We start from the raw sequence: 20,369 nt of genomic DNA, 5'->3' as shown, positions 1-20,369 counted from the left end.
AAATCCTACAACCTTGTTAATAATGGAACTTGTACATAAAAACACGATACATTTGATATTACAAAAGAAAAATCGTAAAATATTCGCGTATCGGCTACGTTCCACACGATCAATTGCAACAGTCTATTTATTCGCACATCTGATATTATATTTACATGATCGAATTTCCCTTCCAAAATTATACTTCTAATACTTCTAATATTACAAGTTTTAATAGTTCTGCTTGAATAAAGATTACACAAAATAAACCGTTGCAATGAATTAGTTATTGTTCTTATTCGCATTTAATTTGCATATATCTACTTCAAACTTAATAAAAACATTCAAACAGAAATCTGTTCGGGTATTTATCACTTACTATTTTCATAAAACATTTAAAAATGCTTGAAATTTTTGAAAACAAAGATCTATTTCCTAGGAGTGCACGACGTCTTTCCCATGACACTACCTTCACATACCATCGCCAATTCCAAACACCATAAACCAAATTCAATTTACGTTCCCAACATAAACAAAATTTCATCACATCCTTGACACCGGTACCATGCTCAGGATAAGTACTTGACAAGTCGCAACGCCTGACATTCGCTGTCGCAACGCTCGACATTCGCTTTCGCAACGCTTGCCCAATTTGCGGTACGAAGCGACTTCGACCGTGCGAAATAGATCACGGGATGGTATGGTATGTGTGGATGAGGACCTTAGTAAAAGGTAAACCAATCGAATACAAATCCAAAATGAGCTGTAAAATCCATCTTCTTCATATGAAAACTTAAAAAATGTAGCGTCCTAGCAAGATAATTGACAAAAAATGCATCAAGCGAGGTTTGCGATTTAAATTTTGAGAATACCTAATAAGATCACTTCTTCTTGGATGTGCTTAAATTATTATACAGCAAAGTAGTAGGCAGCATCATTTTTCTCTTCATTAATCTAAGAACTTTTGTCTATTTATTCGTAATATGCTACATTATAATTTGTCTAAAGGTAAGGGGATCGCACGTGAAATAAACACTAAAGAAACGGTCATAGCAATTGTTGATTTTGATATATGATACTAAATGGAAGTAGTATGAAATGTTTACTAGGCCCTTGGAGGCATCAGTTAAAATATCAAGTTACTTAGAATATACAACCAATCATTAGTCCCTAGAGACACTTGAGTAAACAGTGATCCTATTTCCAACAAATAATATTCTTCCTTACCCTATTGTATTTTAAACAGTTAAATTATGTGTGCAGAAATAAATGCGAATGTGTCGAAGTCTTTCAATTAATGAATACTCAAGCTTAATTTCTTGAATACACCATTAGAAATACATTGCGCAATTGAAACGTACAAATAAGCCGTGGCTCTATTTATAGAATGCCCCCGGACTCTCGCAAATTAAAAGCAAACAGAAGCTCTAAAGAGTTGCGAAATACGCTTTTTAGTACGGGAAGTGGGGTAATTTCACAGTCACTTATCGTCAAATATCAACGGATATTTACGTGGGTTTAATTCACATCTTGAATAAGGGAAATTCCTAATTAGTGCTACAAGTCTGTGAACGGTTTCATTTTACGTTAATTGACGTGAAGGGTCACAAAATAAACCTCTGAATACTTCCTGGGTAATTATTTCTGCCAAGTTCTACTACTTTCTTTAAAGCCCTGTCAAAGTACCATTTACAATAGTCACACCTTATTAAACCTACCACCTATGATTGTACACCAATATTCATTTAACCGTATCAAGAATCAATTAAAGCAGTTTTGTTTAGGCTTTAAAACTTACGTAAACCAGTAAGAGTCCATCGGAAAGTACAGCTTATGTAAACTTCCATTCAAAACTTTCTACGCACGACATTGTGTCATCGTGATATTTTATTCTGCATGCAAAGTGTATGCTTGCTGATTTTAATATGAATATATGAAAAATGAATACACATCGCGATACGTAATCTATCAATCCCATATAAGATGTGTGAAATTTACTCGTTTTGTCTTTTGACTTAGGTCTATCTCAGAAACATTTCCATACGACAGAAATTTTTTATGAATTAGGAACTAATGGAATCGCAGTAACGGACAAAACCTCGGGTACTTTCGTAGTACGAACGAAGTAGACCCTAGATTAAGTATTAATGTCTTTCCAGTCAGATCTTTTTAAATTTAACTATTCAGATTTGTTAAAATTGATAAGAATGGAATAATTACTTAGCAAGAAATAAAAATATCCTTACAATATCAGTTATGTCATAAGCCAGACTATCAACAAAGCGTAATGACGTCTAGCTGACGCACCCACTGTTTATTTCTGTCTACCCGGAATCGTCTGCGGTTACAGACACGACCCATAACAACCTTGTATTCATACATTTTGTAAGCAATCATTAGCCTTTATGTTTATCGTGGGAGTTCTTCAGTCAATATTTGAACTCCTGAGTTGGAAAATTAGGATTGGTAAAGTTTATATGCCTTGGCCAAAACATATTATGAAAGTAGATATTTTGTTTCCTTTGATTGGCCTATGTTATACGGGTATTTAAATTGGGAAAATGCATATTGAACCTTAAAATATGTTCACAAATCTATCTAGAATCCAGATTGCGATCAAAGCCAGACTTCCTGTGAAGCAGACAGTAGCCAATGAAGCTTGCATCCTTTTAATTTTCCAAATGATTGATCGTAAACAATACGACTTTTCAATCTGATTTTACAACATGCCTGCTGTTTCGCGCGACATTGCTTGCATTTCATTTTAAAGTCCCTTCCTTGAAATGGACATAATGCTATAAAAGCCATTCGAATTTAAATTAGTTTCCATTCGAAGCCAATATTATTTCTCAGTTCATCTTTTTTAAACTAACATCTCTCACTGTAACACGTTTGTCACAATTTATGGAATTCAGGAGGAGTAGGTTGATTACATTATTGTAATTTACATTTATAGAGCAAAAGATCAAGTTCAGGAGAGCATCCGTACAAAAACTGAATACCGCCATGTATGTTTGCAAGAATTCCGAACAATAAAACTGAAAGGAATTTCACTGAATCAAGTAAAGAATTGAACCGCAAAAATACCTTTAATTACGATCCCAAATCCCAATTACTATTTCTGGAATCTGGACTGTCTTAAATACCGAAATTACATTTAAAATTCCAAGTACACAAAAGGCAGGGACAAAGAATTGTCATGATGACCAAAGAAATTAGGGCAATTGAAAGAAAGAACTACCAAAATTCGTTAATGATATACCCGAATGACTAAATGGTATTTTTTGAGAACTAGCACACTTTTACGTCACTAAACATTAATACATTACTTATAATAATCGTGTTTCATTAACTAGTTTCATCATATTATGTTCGCGGATGTGTATTTGGGCCACGTTTGAAGTCGTATAAATGTTAGAATTCAATGCTACGTTTGATTGGATTGTCCTTAGTGTATCGATATACACATTATTTATTAGTATTGTTTTAGAATTGATAGATTTACAGTTGTGATCTGATAGTTTGAATGTCATATTAATTGTATGTTGTATAGATGATTTTTTAAGCTAACTATTGCATAGCTTCTATCGCGGGCCTTGAGCGCGGGGACCTAATCCAGAAATTCCGTAACGAAAAAACCTCACGCTCCCCACTCCGACAGGCGCGGAGGTGTGGCTTGAAGGCACGCTACGCAATAGCTTTACCGCGGCAGTCCCCGAGTGCCACACGTCTTTTTTTATACTGTGAAGACCTTAGATTAGGCGTTACAGTTCTTTAAAGCTTATGTTAACTTTTAACTTTGGCGTAATGAAGTTAAATGGTCAATCAGTTAAATAGAAACTGTATAATTTATGACTTTCTTTCTGCTTTCGTTTGGGTTCGCCATTACCCACCCACCCATATCATTTATTTCTATGCATGACGGCTGTTCACAATTTGCTTCAGTTAACTTGAAATCCGGTACATCTACAATATTTAATATAAAAAAACACATACACACACACACGTGATTCATTTTTTTTTTATTCTTCTGCGGGAATATTTCGTATTTACAAGTCGAGTTTTAGGTAATCATTCTTCCCAAATACACTAGCAGCTAATTATACTGAAAGTAGGGCAAAAACCATATGAAGATATTTTCGTTTGCAGTAATGGAGATATAATATCTGGTGTTCAGATAGGTGTTACCAAACTGCATTTACCTACATTTCTTATTATTTTAAAACAGCGAACATTTAGGTAGAACAATTTATTTCCGACCTATTGCAATAGCGTCAGTATAATCTATACCAATTACCATGTCTTGTTATACATACTGCGTTTTAAGAACAGTTCGATATAACACAATTACCACACGAAAGTGAAAATATCTCTCCAAGAAAACACGCATAACAACAGCCATAAAGCACAAATATGACGCAAAAGTACCTTACAATGAATGGCATCCAAAACACCGTCACGGTATGTTCTAACCGCTCACAGCCCATCAACTGAACTAACTTTCACTTGCGCCCATTCTAGTACAGATTATATTAATTCGAGTCATACAGTTCATAGAGAGGAAAATGTCATAGATGGATTAGAAATAGAAGACTGCAAGATAACTGTTTTAAACAAGATGCAAGGTGGATATGGAATTTTGTGTCCAAAACTTATATCATTCTTTTGATGACTTTATTCTTATTTTTTAAGTGCCATTTAACGTTTGAAGGCCAGTAGATAGATATAGGCCATGTAATCTTTAGTAAACATTCCTACGACCATTAAAAGTTTACCTACTTGATGAAAGTGGACAGGACTTGAGCACTTTGAGCAGTGTTGACAGGACAGCGGACAGCCACAGGCTGCTAAAGGGACAAAATTAACAAGAAAAACCCTGGAGATACAACTAGTCAACATAACGACAGTACTTTCCTTTTATCCATTAAACAATAATCTAATATAAATAATATACATTGAAGACGATTAACTACATTTTTCCTTGACTTCTTTATCAGTTTACGTAATCGGAACAAGCTGACGTATAAATATGATAAAAAAACTATTTTTAACATCTCGTTTAACTTCATACACGCGTTTCTATAAAATCTTATTAAATATAAATCTCGTGTCACAATGTTTGTCCTCAATGGACTCCTAAACCACTCAACCGATTATAATAAAATTCGCACACCATGTGGTTCGATCCAACTTGAGAGATAGGATAGTTTAAACATGTAGGTACCACGGGCGAAGCCGGGGAGGACCGCTAGTATATTATATAAAGTGCATGTAGTATTTAATTTATTAGTGCATTGAAACGTGTATTCTATGAGGTAAATTATAAATACTTTTAATTTATTCTCGGTTAAACTTAATTTAAATCCAAGTAAATGAGTACAAATGCAAACTTAATTTTCTCCGTAGGATATTAAATATTATTTATGTGTTTTTATGATATGAACACATATCACGTTGATGCATTTATATGCATAAACATTTTGTATTACAAAGCAGCCATATGTATCTCTAATCTCAATACTTGCAGTGGAACGCAGGTGCAATCAGCATTTAGAGCAGCCGTTAGAGGTAGATCTATTTTCGTTTACTAGATTACTATAATATTAATTAATTAAATTTAATTGTTTATTATCCAATTTGCAATTTAAATAAAGCAATTGCACTCACGTTTATCAGATAATAGTTGATGTTACAGCACGTGTTTATAACAACGTGATAAGTAATTAAAGATTAGCTTAATAATATACATGTCAAGATGAAATAACAAAAATTATATAGGTAATATATAATACAAGCTTTTACCTCCGGCTTCCCTGTCGCGATTATAAGTTGAAACAAGAGATAATGTTAACGGTACAAATTCATACAATCCAAATTACACTGGATTACCAGTATAGCTTATTAGCTTGCCATGTAGCTTGGAAAATACTTATAATGGACTTACATTCTTTGTAATAGCACTCGAGTACATTTTATAAACCAAATCAATTTATGTTTCCATACAACAAGATTTTTGCACCATTTTAACAGCAATATGTCCAAAATCCCTCGAAATATTAAGCAAGAATTAGTCTGTTAACCAAATGCAATTAGATAGATCAAACATGGAAATCCTAGGTATCCAATACATCAATGTCGAAAACTTAAGGAAAAAACAAAAATAAACTGCCGTCTCGACTCCTTTCCAAAGTTCTTTCATACAAAATGTAGAAGAAGGACGTGGTGCAAAACAGATTGAAGAGGTGCGCTTATGGCACGCCCGCGCCCGCGCCGCTTGTGTCTGTCCCGCGCCTAAGCCTAAGCATTGCTATCCTTAAATCTATAGTTAACAATACAGTCTAAGGAGATAATAGTGCTTACAATGTTAACTTTTCCATACACCCTTGTACGGCGTAATCCGTTTTTGATCAGACAAAACAGATACCATACAATAGCTACTGGTTTATATTCTATTTTCTTGTAAATTTTATAACTAACATTCAATACTCGTATCTATGGAACAAATTAAATTTTAAGATTTTTATAGTGCACTAGCGGTCCGCCCCGGCTTCGCCCGTGGTACATATTTATGTTTTCTCTACATAAGAACCATCCTGGTACTTCAAGGAATATAATAAAAAAAGAATTATCGAAATCGGTCCACCCGTTCTCGAGTTATGCGCTTACCAACACATTTTGCGATTCATTTTTATATTATAGAAGATTACAGCATTAGTGAAGTCCCATGTCCCCTAGTGGGATAAGGGGAGATGCATTATACATCTGTTTCACTGATCGATTTTCTTTAGGGTCAAGTAGGTGATCAGCCTTCTGTATCCTACCAGACAAGACATTTTTTTCTTCGTCTCCACCGGGAATCGAACCCAGGACCCCTCAGTGCTACACTTACGCGTCAACCACTGTACCAAGGAGGCGGTCATACCTACATAGTGCATTAAGAATCCTAATAAAGAAAAAACTTAACACCATTGTAAAATAATTAATTTTAACAAAAAATTACCCTGCATCCAAATTGACAGAACTAGACGAAATTTCAAAAGGATCAACCCAAAGTTCTGAAAACAAATTCAGAAAAACCTACTCCTTTAATAAAGAACAATCTCTACCCGCCACCAAAATTTTAAAATACCTTCAATTGATTCGCATAACAAAAACACATCGTACAACTAAATCCAATCAACCATTTACTAATTACAACGGATTACAAAACACAGAGAACACACAAATCCTCCACAAACTTAAATATTTAACTAATAACGTGTTATAACAAAAACAAGTCACAAAACCTATTACCACAATATTCAAAACAAAACAGTGTCTTATCTGTACCTTTGTTTGACATGAATCAGCTTTTAGTCACCGAATTAAGAACAAATACACTGTACAATTGTACTTTACTAATGATTCATGAGTGAAGTCATTTTAATCAGCTAATATGGTACTCTATGGTTAGAACTTCGTTCTTGGATATTAGGTCCAATTGCTGATGAACTAAATGATGCAGACCAGTTCATTAGACATACATAGATAAAGACAGAGTCATCGACATAATCTCAGGAACCACTGGTTCGATTTGAAAAAATCTTTCGGTGTTAGATAGCCCATTTATCGACGAAGGCTATAAGTCTATATATACTATATCATCACTCTAAGACCAACAGGAGCGCAGCTAGTCATAATTTATAGGTATACTAGCAGTCCGCCCCGGCTTCGCCCGTGGTACCTACATGTTTAAACTATCCTACCTCTCAAGTTGGATCGAACTGCATATGGTGTGCGAATTTTATTATAATCGGTTAAGTGGTTTAGGAGTCCATTGAGGACAAACATTGTGACACGAGATTTATATATATTAAGAAGATAGTATAAAGATACATAAGCTTAGTTATACCCTACCTTTATTTACAAACAAAACATACTCATATCAAGACAGTTGATAAAACAAGATACTACAACCTAGATTAATAGAGCAGGGAAATGTTGATAAATAAAACAATACGATAGAGAAATGTTTTGTATGTGTGATCTATTGGATCTCAGTGCTAAGAAATGCTTTAAGGAATCCTTAAGGGTACCTATCTAACAAAAACAATACAATAAAAAAAACAATAGCTGTAGGTCCAAATTCCACTGCCTATAGGCAATATTCGATTGACGATTCCATTCCAATTTATATTCCAACTAGAGGTCGGGCTTCGCCCGTGGTACATATTTCGCAATAAAAGGTAGCCTATGTCCTTTCTCGGGTATCAAAATATCTCCATACCAAATTTCGTGCAAATTGGTTCAGTAGTTTAGGCGTGATTGAGTAACAGACAGACAGACAGAGTTACTTTCGCATTTATAATATTAGTATGGATTAATTACTTCTCAGGTTGATTAGAACATTGTAATTACTTTTAATGTGTTGTTAATCAAGCTAACATGAATTTACAAATTTACCCATATACCTTCGTAAATGTCTTCCTATTTTTGGGCCCTGGTGTATAAAAAAATCATACGTAGGTATATTTTGTAACCCATAAGTAACTATAAGACCTGATGCTTTGCCCTGTCAACCTGACGCGACCTACTTATAGTTTTAAACCGGTTATCAAGAACACATTCTTATCCTTATAATATTATAATACCTTGGAATTACAAATTACATATTTGTAGAAATAAAACATACCATAAAGCTCTTTACGAAACTAAATTATTTTCTAATTTAGTGGGCATACTGCATAGGTGCCTATTTGTATTTAACCCAAGATTAATCTATACAAATATTATAAAGAGGAAAGGTTTGATTTTTTGTTTGTTTGTTTGTTTGTATGAATTGAATAGGCTCCGAAACTACTTGGCAGATTTGAAAAATTCTTTCACTGTTGGAAAGCTACATCATTTCTGAGTGACATAGGCTAGGTTTTATCCCGGAAATCCCACGGGAACGGGAACTATGCGGGTTTTTTTTTGAAAACGCGGGCGAAGCCGCAGGCGGAAAGCTAGTAACAGTTCATAAAAATAAATAGCTGAATGTGCCAGTTTTGACCAGTTTAAAAGTAGCAAGAAAATTATACGATGGAATCGTCAAGTGCTTCATAAGTTCATAACTCATAAGGTCTTCGTTAAAAAGGCTTTCATTTCAAAACAAAAAATTTAGTGGATTTAAAAGGCGATGGTCAATTGCCTATTCAATCAAATAGAACAGCTATCATACGATAATCTTAGATGATAATAGATAAACATTATCTATGTAGGTATCAGGTAATATATTGTATCGTCTTCAAGTCCTTCAATCAGTCAATTCTTCCCAGGTGTCGCAATATTACATACTAGCTGCGCTCTTCGGTTCCACCCGCGTGGCTCCGCTTCTGTTAGTCTGATATATAGCCTATGGTCTTCCTCGATAAATGGGCTATCCAACACCAAAATAATTTTTCAAATCGGACCATCTTGAGATTATCGCGTTCAAACAATCAAACATACAATCAAACTCTTCATCTTTATAATATTAGAAAAGATTATGTATTTTCGTTTTATTTGGATACGTAAATAGTTTAGTAAAAAGTAAAAACTTTAACCTACATTGTATGCAATAAGAATGTCCAATGTAGTCTACGAGGATCCTAATTGAAATAAATTTGAATGGGACAATTCCTTCAGTGATCCTTAGTAGCTTTTACAAAGAGAACAAAACATCGTCTTCCGCTTTACAAATTACAATGCAATTTATCGCAACTTACAGTCTCATAGTAACAAATACAATGAATCAATAAACTCAATGAAATGCAATGATTATTATGATATTAATTATTAAGATACTGCGATAAAGCCCTTTACAAAATCCTAGTTTATTGTACTACTGTTATCACAAAAGACTATACGAAATAACTAAATATGAACCCATTAAATTTTTGTAATTTGTATTCACTATACTAACAGTCTTCACAAAACTATATTGACACTCAAGGTTAGGTATTAAGTACACTGTAAAAGTTCCAGACAAGAAAAAAGAAAGTTGTTTATACCAAAAATTGATATGGCTTTTACGACTAAAAAATATACCGGGGATATCAAAAGAAAACCTAGTGAGAGTTTCGCTTCTTAAGAATCCATAAAAATGTCTAGCTTAGCATTATTTGTCGCCTTTCTGACCTGGACTTAAGCAGTCTTAAGTCGAGCAGTATACAAAGTACGGTCAGCAACGCAAAATTTATTGAAGGAAAACTTTTATCAGCATAATTTGTATTAGATTTACCGCAAATTAGATTAACAGATAATCCTCTAATGAGGTATATCATGCTAACACGGTCGTGACCACATAACTACCACACTCGCACTCTACACGTCTTGTAAATATGTAATTTGCATTTATCATTAAATAATTCGCAACATCATTCAACCAATCCTTCCATAGCACAATCCTATCACCGAACTATTGAGACATCATCCATGCCAAAAAGCTTTTTTCTTTGCTGACGCTATATTTAAGTTGTTAGTATACAGAACACCCAATTAGAAAGATACAGTGAAGTAAGCGACATTGTCAGCAAAGCCGATGTTCAAACTACGCTAATGTTGTGAATGGACATTCATGCCTTCAATGCTAATTGGAAAGGTTCTTGAGGAAATTATTTGTATAAGCTTCTAAGAGGGTCGCTGACAGTACAGTCTCTATAGAAAAGTCTATTTGCGCCCATTATAATATGAACTGTGAATAAAAGTACAGAATAAATGTTCGTTCAATAAATGTAAGTGCACTTTGACATATAGATAGAAGAAATTAAGGCACCTTTTAACTAAATTAACTCATAATATTAAACTGAACCTAAAAGAAAGTTAAGGAAATGTAGATTCACAATACATGCATTTAGTATTACCTTGTTCTAAAGGGAATACGGATGTAATGTTTAATGTATTAAGGTAATTACGCGTTTAGAATAAATTTAGAAAATAGCAACTTCCGTTTCATATAATCGTTCGACTCAAATAAGCGTACAGAACAATATAATTAATGTAAATAAGGGTAATTATAAAACAAACTACAATACTTAGGTTAACAGATAACAAATTTCTCTGACGCCACGTCAAAACTAGCTGTGCCCCGCGGTTTTAACCGCAGTGCCAGTTTAGTCCCAGCGTGATGATATATATAGCCTATAGCCTTCCTCGATAAATGGGCTATCTAACACCGAAATAATTTTTCAAATCGGACCATCCCTGAAATTAGCGCGATCAAAGAAACAAACAAACTCTTCAGCTTTATAATATTAGTATAGATTGAGGGATAAACGATTGAAGCTACTGGAGATGAAGGAACATAAAACTTTTGATATCTATGGTAGCAACCGTCCTCATAACGATAGACAGACGAAATGGATAGCATGGGCTATCCTTCGGTCGGATATTGAAATAAAAGAATGCGTAAATGGATAGATTTGTACATAACTTTAGTGACTGACACATTGGATATATTGGATATTGAAAACGGCCGCTAATCACTAATCGTACCTGAATAATATAAAAATAAAATGTGGAAAAAAACATAACAGTATAAATAAATAACAATATGGAATGCATCCAATAATGTCAAGCAGTATTGAAGCTGACGTCAGCCTTTTTACAGCGAGCGAAGGCTACTATGTATCCGCAAAGTCACATTCCGTTATAGCTCTAACTCTTATCCTATTTATTTATTTATTTATTTATTTTACAAAGGATAGCCAACAATTGTTAACACTAATTTTAGACATACAAGGAGAATGCAATTTAACAAATCAAGTGCAACAATTAATTATAGGCTAACACCACATGCCTTCAAAAACGGTTATGATTTAAGAACAAAAAAAAACTGATAGCTACACAAAATAACGTTTAACAATTATCAATAAAATATCTATTTAAAAAAATAATGTCAGTCATATTAAAATAAAATCGGAATACAAAATTACAATTTTAAAATATTAAATTAAATTACATAAAAACCAACTTAAAAATTCATTTTTTTTTTATACTTATAAATAATATCTAGTTACATAAAAATAAAGTTCGACAGACATAATATATATTAATTAGCAATCTAAACAATTCATATTAAAAATAAAATCGGCATTCAGATTACAATTTTAAAGTATAAAATTAAAATACATAAAAACAAACACAAAAATTGAATTTTTTTTTATATACTTAACTATAATAATCTCTACACAAAAATATATATATGTATGTAGTTTGACAAACATTAGAAAATATCTATTTATAAACAATGTAAACATTCATATTAAAACAAAATCGTCATTCAATTAATTACAATATTAAAATTAAAAAAAAATAAATAATAATAATATAAAAAGATTACAATAAAATAAATTAAAAATTATTTTAATACAATTATTTTTCGTTGAAATATTTGAGAGAAGCATTATAGAACTTAACCACACTGTCTGCATTTATATCTATTAGATCACTGTATTCGTTTAGGGATTTAGATAATCTGCCGATGGGTGAATTTGCCCCTAGGACCGTTCTACGTAGCGGCGGACACAGCGGAGTATCCTATTTGATATTTATCTTTCGAAAGAAGAGAATACATTCTTAGCGAAATAACATTCATATCAGTTAGGATAAGAAAACAAGTAAGGCAATGGTAAAGTAATTGAAATTGTTGGTAATCAATATAAGTTTAAAAGTTTATTTTGATAACCGATATAACAGTACCATGGTCTCGGATGGTAAGAGATGATCAGCAAAAGCTTATAAAACTTCACCATCTTTATAGTGCCCGAGTTTTTATTTCTTCTCTTTTCTAACGCTCAATTCTAAAAACAGGACGACACTTCTTCAATATTGAAATAGTTTAAATAACTTACAAATATTGCAAACGAAACCCGAGAACCTTTTTCCATTTGAACAAGTGCTCATCTTTAATATCTACCTGCATACCGAGATAGCGTACACAATACCTCAAAATTCAATCAACATAAATGGATTTCCAAGCAAAAAATGCACAACAAAGCAAAAAATACGATGCATTGAACATTGCCGTATCTTTTGACTCTTCAATGTTCGGGAAGGTTAAAAATAACCTTTAAACATGACTCTTGTATTACATCCATTACTCCTTCTCATAAATGGGTTGAACTTTTTTGGTAAAGGGAAGTAGCAACGTATTTAAAACCATTGAAAGTAAGCTCAATATATTATCAAAACTGAATCGATAGATATAAAAATGTTGATTTCAGAAACTTTCTATCAAGGACACATTCGAAACAACCTCCCTTTGTGTAATACAAACACAGTTACCATTATTGCACGCCTCATAAGCGAAGCGTTGAGGTGGGTACTACTGTCACTTCGCGCAAAACATCTGATTTTTCAAACTTAAAATGTCTTTATGTATCATACATTGCACTTGTAAGATAATACATACACACACATATTAAGAAAAAACACTATTTTTAACGTTCATGATATTTTTGATGTCATTTTTGTTATTTAAACTAGTTAAAAAACAGTTTAAAAAAGTTCTGTCTTGGACGTCCGTGTGTCTGTATGTGCGGATCCTTTTTCTTGTTAACACGATAGCAACCGAAATACTTTACTAATCGAGTCTTTTTTTTTCTCTTACACTTGAGTATGCTCAGGAATAGAACCCTTTCATTTTTCAGGGTCTGATTCGATGTGGTTTAATTGTTATTAAATAAACAAAAAAATTATTAATAAATATTTATTAAAAAAAATTATGAGGCGTGCACTTTTGGATTTTCCAAATTATTAAAAACTGCACCAAAATAACAACAAAACATCCTTTTCGAGGACCCTCGCTTTATTCAAAACTATCGAATATCACTAAATCCAATACCATCAAAGTACAGACTTTAAAAATCTGTCCTCGACATAACCAGCAATGTACATCACCTTGACGTGAACACTCGATAACCAAATGTTACCGATTACCGTCTGTTCGAAGTTGGACCAATGGTTAAAACCTGTTTCAGAGTTCAGACCCCGATGGTTTTATATTTCGTATTTTTTATATTTATTAGGCATTGTTCTACGAAACAGCAGTGTTGTTATTGCCCATTTGAGTGAAAATAAACAGAACAATCCGTAATAAACGTTGTATAGTTTTTCTGGAAACACATAAATGTTGGGGTGTTCACATAGATACGAAACAATGTCTGTTCTCAAACACATCGTTTAAAAAATGGTCGTTTTTTATACAAAAGAAAATAATAAAGAAAACATACGAATTTCAATCAAAACTATTTTTTGTTTAAGTTTTGCATAGTAATTAGTACCAGGTATGAAATGAAAACCGATCCCAAAGTTTTCTCTTTACTACGCGCTACGTTTCAAACGTTATTGAACTCTACAGAGTTATCTACACGCTCATATCATTCGCAGAATCTCAACCACGCAATAAAGTGCAGAATAATATTAGCATAATCATAATTTTAAACTAAACTTTCATGTTCCTACTACCATAAAATCAAGGAATTGGTCGTGCACCATAAAATACAATCTGGGTTATTGGTTACACTAGGTTTACTTAGTATACTATTATGTACTAGCTTTCAGCTCGCGACTTCTCTCGCTGTATATAAAACTTAACACATTGTATCCTATAATCTTCCTGGAAGAAGAGAGAAGAACCGCTGTATCTATTTAGAAACCGCATCAAAATCTGTTGCGTAGTCCTGATCTAAGCATAAATAGAGACAGACAGACAGTGGGAGGCGTCTTTGTTTTATTATGTAGTGATTCTACAGCTGTTAAATAGTAACTGTTATTTATACGTCATTGTATTTTAGATAAGAACATTACAAACCAGTTTTCTTTGAGCGAATATTGCATTGATTACAAGCGGGGTATTTCCAAGATTCAATAGGTTGCTGCATTTGTGGGTTTTTCTATACGTTTGCACATTCAGCTATGTTATAACGTAAAAATTCGTTCGATATTGCACTGGGTTTAACCCGCGGCTTTGCTGCATTAATATGGTTTAAAAGTACCAAATACATTAAATTTAATAGAGCGTAGTTTTGCGTGAAATAATTAATATGATCTGCATACAAAAGGATATTAAATGTTTGAGTGGTAGAAATTTAATTTGTATTTCACGCTAAATTTTCATAGATATTATTTACCAATTTACCTATTCTATGGATAAAGTACATATATGCGTCACGGTTTGGTTGAATTAAATATGATAATAATTAAACGATGCGTAATTGTAAACAAAATTTAGCTGAATAATTACTATGTGAGATACTCATTAAATTGTTTGTTTTAATATATCACGTACTTCAATAATTATTATACGCATATGAGATCTCTACTTATATTATTAAGTGATGAATGTAAGTTTGTTTGTTTCAATCCAAACTACTAAACCGATTTGGATGAAATTTTGAACAAATATAGTTTTTGACCCGAGAAAAGTGTGGTCGTTTTTATCCCGGAAATCCTACGGGAAGCCCCGGTACTGTCTTTTTATTCTATTCGGTGACGGCGGAAAGCTTGTTAAAATGTTTAAAATAAAAAAATAAAAAACATTTTCAGTAATCTAATTAATATTTATAAACAAGAATCAAAATATTTTCATATTGTCATCCGCGTCCTCTTATCAGCCGGGCAACAAGCATGACGCGAGTGCGCATGCGCTGCATATTTATGTCAAACAGACCTTGAGGTTTTCCACGTACGTTATCCAAACAAATGTTTCAATCAAATAAATAATTAATTAATGGTAAGCAAAAAATCAACACACGCCACCAGTTCTTCACTGGCGCTCGACTATTTAACCGTATATTTATACTGTATCTTGTTTTTCTAAAAAAACAGTTATCATTTCGCTCTAAGTTCAGGACTAACGGTACTACGCATACAAACAGCGAGGCGAGAGAAAGCGTTGAGGATTTCGAGTCAGTGAAAGCCGGGGTAGCGTCCGCGTCGCATCGCAGCCACGGACATAACCTCAAACATGGTTCTGTATATCTTCACCGCGGCACTCGGCGTCGCAGCCGCCGTTTATTGGTACGTAAACAGACACAAGCCCATGAAATATATCCTGAGCGAGCTGCGATACACGCTCGACATGCAGGGAGCGGGCGCGGGAGGCCTAATCGACGACTGGGTCAGCGTATGGAGCAACAAAGTAACTTTGCCAGACGCAAACAACAAAATTGCCGTTATTACGGGAGGCGCCCGAGGCATCGGGACCGAAGTCGTCAGGGGAATGCTCAAAGCGAATATGGTCGTAATAATGGGCGTGCGAAATCCGGACGCTGCGAAAAATCTCGCAAAAACAATGCATAACGGGGAAAAGTTACACGCCTTCCGACTCGATCTACAATCATTGAAATCTGTAAAAGAATTCGCTGAGAACGTTAAAAAGGAATTTCCTGCTATACACTTGTTGGTGAACAATGCTGGGATAATGTTTGGCGACTATAAATTGACTGAAGACGGAATTGAAACACAATTGGCAGTAAATCATTTGGGCCATTTTTATTTGAGTCATTTGTTATTGCCAGTACTGAAACAAGGTGGTACTTTGGAAGATCCAGCGAGAATTGTAAATGTATCGTCATGTGGACATTTTCCCGGCAAAATATATTTTGATGATATCAATATGAAGGAACATTATGATACCACAGCTGCTTATGCACAATCTAAATTGGCACAGGTAATATACAAAATAACACACAACTTATTAAAAAGCTTTATATTATTACGATTATTTTATTATTTCTATGTTGTTAAAACTATATTCTTTTTACAGATCATGACAGCGAGGTACATGAATTCCATGTTTACCGACAAAGACATTCCCATTAGATGCTACTCTGTTCACCCAGGGATTGTGGACACAGATCTATTTGAACATGCAAGCTTTGGAAAACTACCCTGGGCTCGAAAGTTATTCTTCAAAACACCAGAAAAAGGTGCAGTCTCAATACTTTATGCGTGTTTCGACAAAGATATTTTGAATAAAGGTGGTTTATATATAAGTAATTGTAAGGAAGGCTTCAGTAATAGGTTCTCTAAAAATGAGAAACATCAGCAGAAATTATTTGAACTATCTTGCAATCTAGTTGGCATTGACGTTGAAAAGTTTGCGAGAAATTAGACTTTTTATACAATAGTGTATGTATTTTACTACTTTTTACAAAGAAAATGCATTTATTATTATAGGGCAAATATTGTACCCACATTTGTGTTGATATTGATAAATATTATATTTAAAAGAATAAAATTGTGTATTAATATTAATTTAATTTAAACTATTTTAAATAAAACAAGAAATGCTCAACACATGTTTCATTTTATATTAAGCACCTGAACTGTTTTTGTATTGAATTAAAACTTTGAATTGACCTTTGAAATATACAAATGAGTTGTAAGTCATATTTTTGTCTATATATAAAACTTATACTTTTAAATACTATTAACATGACTACTGTATCTTATTAATGAAGTAATTAAGGGGTTGTTTAACAAATAATTATAAACTAAAAACAAAACACCAATACCTAAATTGATAACCATACCAAGAATATATTATTATTGCAAACAAAAATTCAAACTAACCTGCTAAAGAACCCTGACAATCCCTTTTTCTTCAACTTTGCTTGTTCCGAAGTGGATATCTCAGGGAATTCATCCTCCTTAGAACCATTAGATCCCAGAGAACATTCAGACAAACTGGATATAGTACTGGAGAAGGAACCCCCATCTTTCCCCCTTTGATGGCCACTCACACTACCACCCCATTGTAAGGTGCTCTTCGGAGAGTCACTGGTATCACTTTTCTCACATGTCGATATAGAGAAATTCCCCTCATCACTGAAACTACTCTTCTTACTCAGTTTGTCCACTTCATCCGTTTCAACCACTTTTTCAACCTTAGGACTCACGAAATGCAACTGCTTCGTGATAGGATTATACGCGAGCTGGATATTATCAAGAGCTTCGCTGAGACGCATTCCGCCTTTCTGGCAAGGCGACGACATTGTTGATACACACTCGAACCACTAATTCATCCATATTTTCATGGCACTCATTTTACTTTTAATGAATATTAGCGTTATCAACTAGTAATTAGGCATAATACACCTAATTATGTTCATTTATCATTAAGATTCGAATATACAAATAAAAACAACACTTTGCGTAAATATTTGATTTCAATTAGAAAAGAAAGTTATGTTATGAATGGAAACATTGCCCCGTAATATTCGTTATATTAAGAACGGCGTTGTCTATTTACATTAACACTAAAGTTTAAGTGCTATTTATAAACAAAACTACACTAAACAACGAATTTTACGAACTAAAACACAAACTACACACCCACCACAATTCCTAATCCACTGTTTAATAACTTGACATTTGTGTTGGGCTATATTTAGTTCGAAAACCTTGAACACGATTGACTTTATTTCTCTATCACGGAAATATAATCCGCCTTGTTTACGAAGGTAACTTTCTGCTTGTGTCCACTGTACATTGGAAACTTTTTAATCTGGAAGCACTATTCTTCATTATGTCATTTTAAGTGCACAAATTCAGAACGTAAGAAGAACTGTCAAAAAGTTTACGTCAATGATTGACACTGACAGGGCTTTTTTTTAATAAAAAAAAATATATGTTCTGAAATTATTAAAACGATTCCTATTTTTGATTTCATAACATTTACTTGTAAATTCCGATGTTTAAATTTTCTAAATCAGGACTTCGTACATAAAATAAAATATCTTAATTAATTTGTTGTAATTTGATTTAAAAATCGCGCGCGCCGGCCACAGAGCAAGTATGAAGTAGTAGTATGAATATTGGCGCCAGTCGAGTTTAATTTAAAAAAAATGTTTTTAATCTCGCTATAATACATATTAAGCGAGATAATTTTAATTTTGGATTATATTTTTTATCTCAGAAGGTATGTAACTATACTATATACTATCATTTTTCTTTAATTTTATATCTACTTTACAACACTAAAATTATAAATAAGATGCATCTGTGTTTTATATGAAATATGAATGAAATTTATCTGAAAATTTTTGATGAAAACTACTTCAAAAATTCTTCTACCACTAGATACCTAGCTAATAGCTACATATTTACTGATTTCACGTAAGTTGTAAAATAGCGCTTGACGTCGAGTTGCGGAGATATGTGTATTATTCAAGTAGGTATTATAAATTATTATTATTTGCAGATTTTTTTAAGTAAATCTGGGCGCAAGTAAATAACCAAAAGAACAATTAAATACAATATTTGTGTTTTAACTAATGAACATGTATGCAATATAATTTAAATTTGTTGATAACTTCCTTATTTTTAATTGTTATTCAAGAAAAAGTCAGATTTAGAACATTAAATAATATTTATTTCTATACTATACATCAACAATATTGCACAACTGTTTTCTTAATTTTTATATCATTCTTTGGGTTCCTTCTCAACATCAGATTTCAAAAATGTTTCATATTGTTCCTCGCTCATCAGATCATTTAGTTCCGCTGGTTTTGAAAGCTTCAGTTTAAAGAGCCATCCTTTTTCATAGCATGATGAGTTTATAAGGCCCGGTTTCTTTTCAACGTCTTTATTTTTCTCAGTAACAGTTCCGCTAACTGGCGAATATATTTCACTCGCTGCTTTAACACTTTCAAGAGCTCCACACTCATCTCCTGCCTTCAACTCAGTTCCTGGATCAGGGAGTTGAGCAAATACAACATCTCCTAGAGATTCCTGTGCATACTTACTTATACCAATAGTTCCTATATCTTTGTCAACTAGAACCCACTCATGGCGGTCTGTAAATTTCTTGCTTGTCCCAGAACTGTATTTATGCCTTAACTCACAATATGACAATTTAATATTTGACTGTAGAATATAACGCTGAGTTAAACAGTGATTGGATAATCTGAATATGCACCTCTGTAGTGTCATATTGCTGAAAAATTAATAATAAATTAATATTATTCGTTTATCATCTCACTGAACTATTTGTTGCTTGGATTTACACACAATGAGTTTATAATAATTTAAGGTTGATGATATAAAAAGTTACAATTAACATTGTTATTGCCAAGATATTTTCTCTTCAATGATAAACTATCTTTGAATGAACTCTGAACTGTGTAAACAAATAGATAAGGACATAACACAGTGACTATATTTTAAAAATAATTACATATATTCATTTAAAAAGTTCAATAACAACTTGATTATAATAAACGCGGTTTATACTTACACAACAGAAAATTATACTGATATAGATTCTATAATTCTATACTATTAACGAAAATACTGAATAATAAATCTGTAAACAATTCGTAATTTCGATTTGTTTTGAATTGGATTTTTTTAATTTGACTTTTGAGGTTATTTCTTTATCG

General features: G+C 33.0%; 3 protein-coding genes across 3 annotated transcripts in view; 1 reads left to right on the top strand and 2 right to left on the bottom strand.

Annotated features, from left to right (window-relative positions):
- LOC149904231 (TBC1 domain family member 12-like) overlaps nt 1-18,399 on the bottom strand; it is a 45,069-nt gene extending 26,670 nt beyond the window's left edge. The window contains exon 1 of the mRNA XM_090108128.1: nt 17,557-18,399. Coding sequence (XP_089964254.1) covers nt 17,557-17,978 — 422 coding nt within the window. The 5' untranslated portion in view covers nt 17,979-18,399. The remainder of the gene's footprint in view (nt 1-17,556) is intronic.
- LOC149904232 (polyprenol dehydrogenase) lies at nt 15,752-17,215 on the top strand. The gene is made up of 2 exons (XM_090107832.1): nt 15,752-16,651; nt 16,748-17,215. Exons 1-2 carry the CDS (start codon nt 15,947-15,949, stop codon nt 17,093-17,095), a joined length of 1,053 nt encoding a protein of 350 aa, XP_089963958.1. The 5' UTR covers nt 15,752-15,946; the 3' UTR covers nt 17,096-17,215.
- A 947-nt stretch (nt 18,400-19,346) lies between the features above and the next one.
- On the bottom strand, nt 19,347-20,366 carry LOC149904230 (uncharacterized). The gene is made up of 2 exons (XM_090107996.1): nt 20,225-20,366; nt 19,347-19,924 (listed from the first exon to the last, which is right to left on the bottom strand). Exon 2 carries the CDS (start codon nt 19,918-19,920, stop codon nt 19,411-19,413), a length of 510 nt encoding a protein of 169 aa, XP_089964122.1. The 5' UTR covers nt 19,921-19,924; nt 20,225-20,366; the 3' UTR covers nt 19,347-19,410.
- Between the last annotated feature and the right edge of the window lie 3 nt (nt 20,367-20,369).

Source organism: Colias eurytheme, chromosome 12 (assembly GCF_061535395.1).
Source record: "Colias eurytheme isolate Ceu_HAF_F1 chromosome 12, ilColEury1 Martin Lab GWU primary, whole genome shotgun sequence".
NCBI classification, from domain to species: Eukaryota; Metazoa; Arthropoda; class Insecta; order Lepidoptera; family Pieridae; genus Colias; species Colias eurytheme.
Note: the sequence above shows the minus strand (reverse complement) of the source record. Positions and strands in the feature narration are given on the sequence as shown.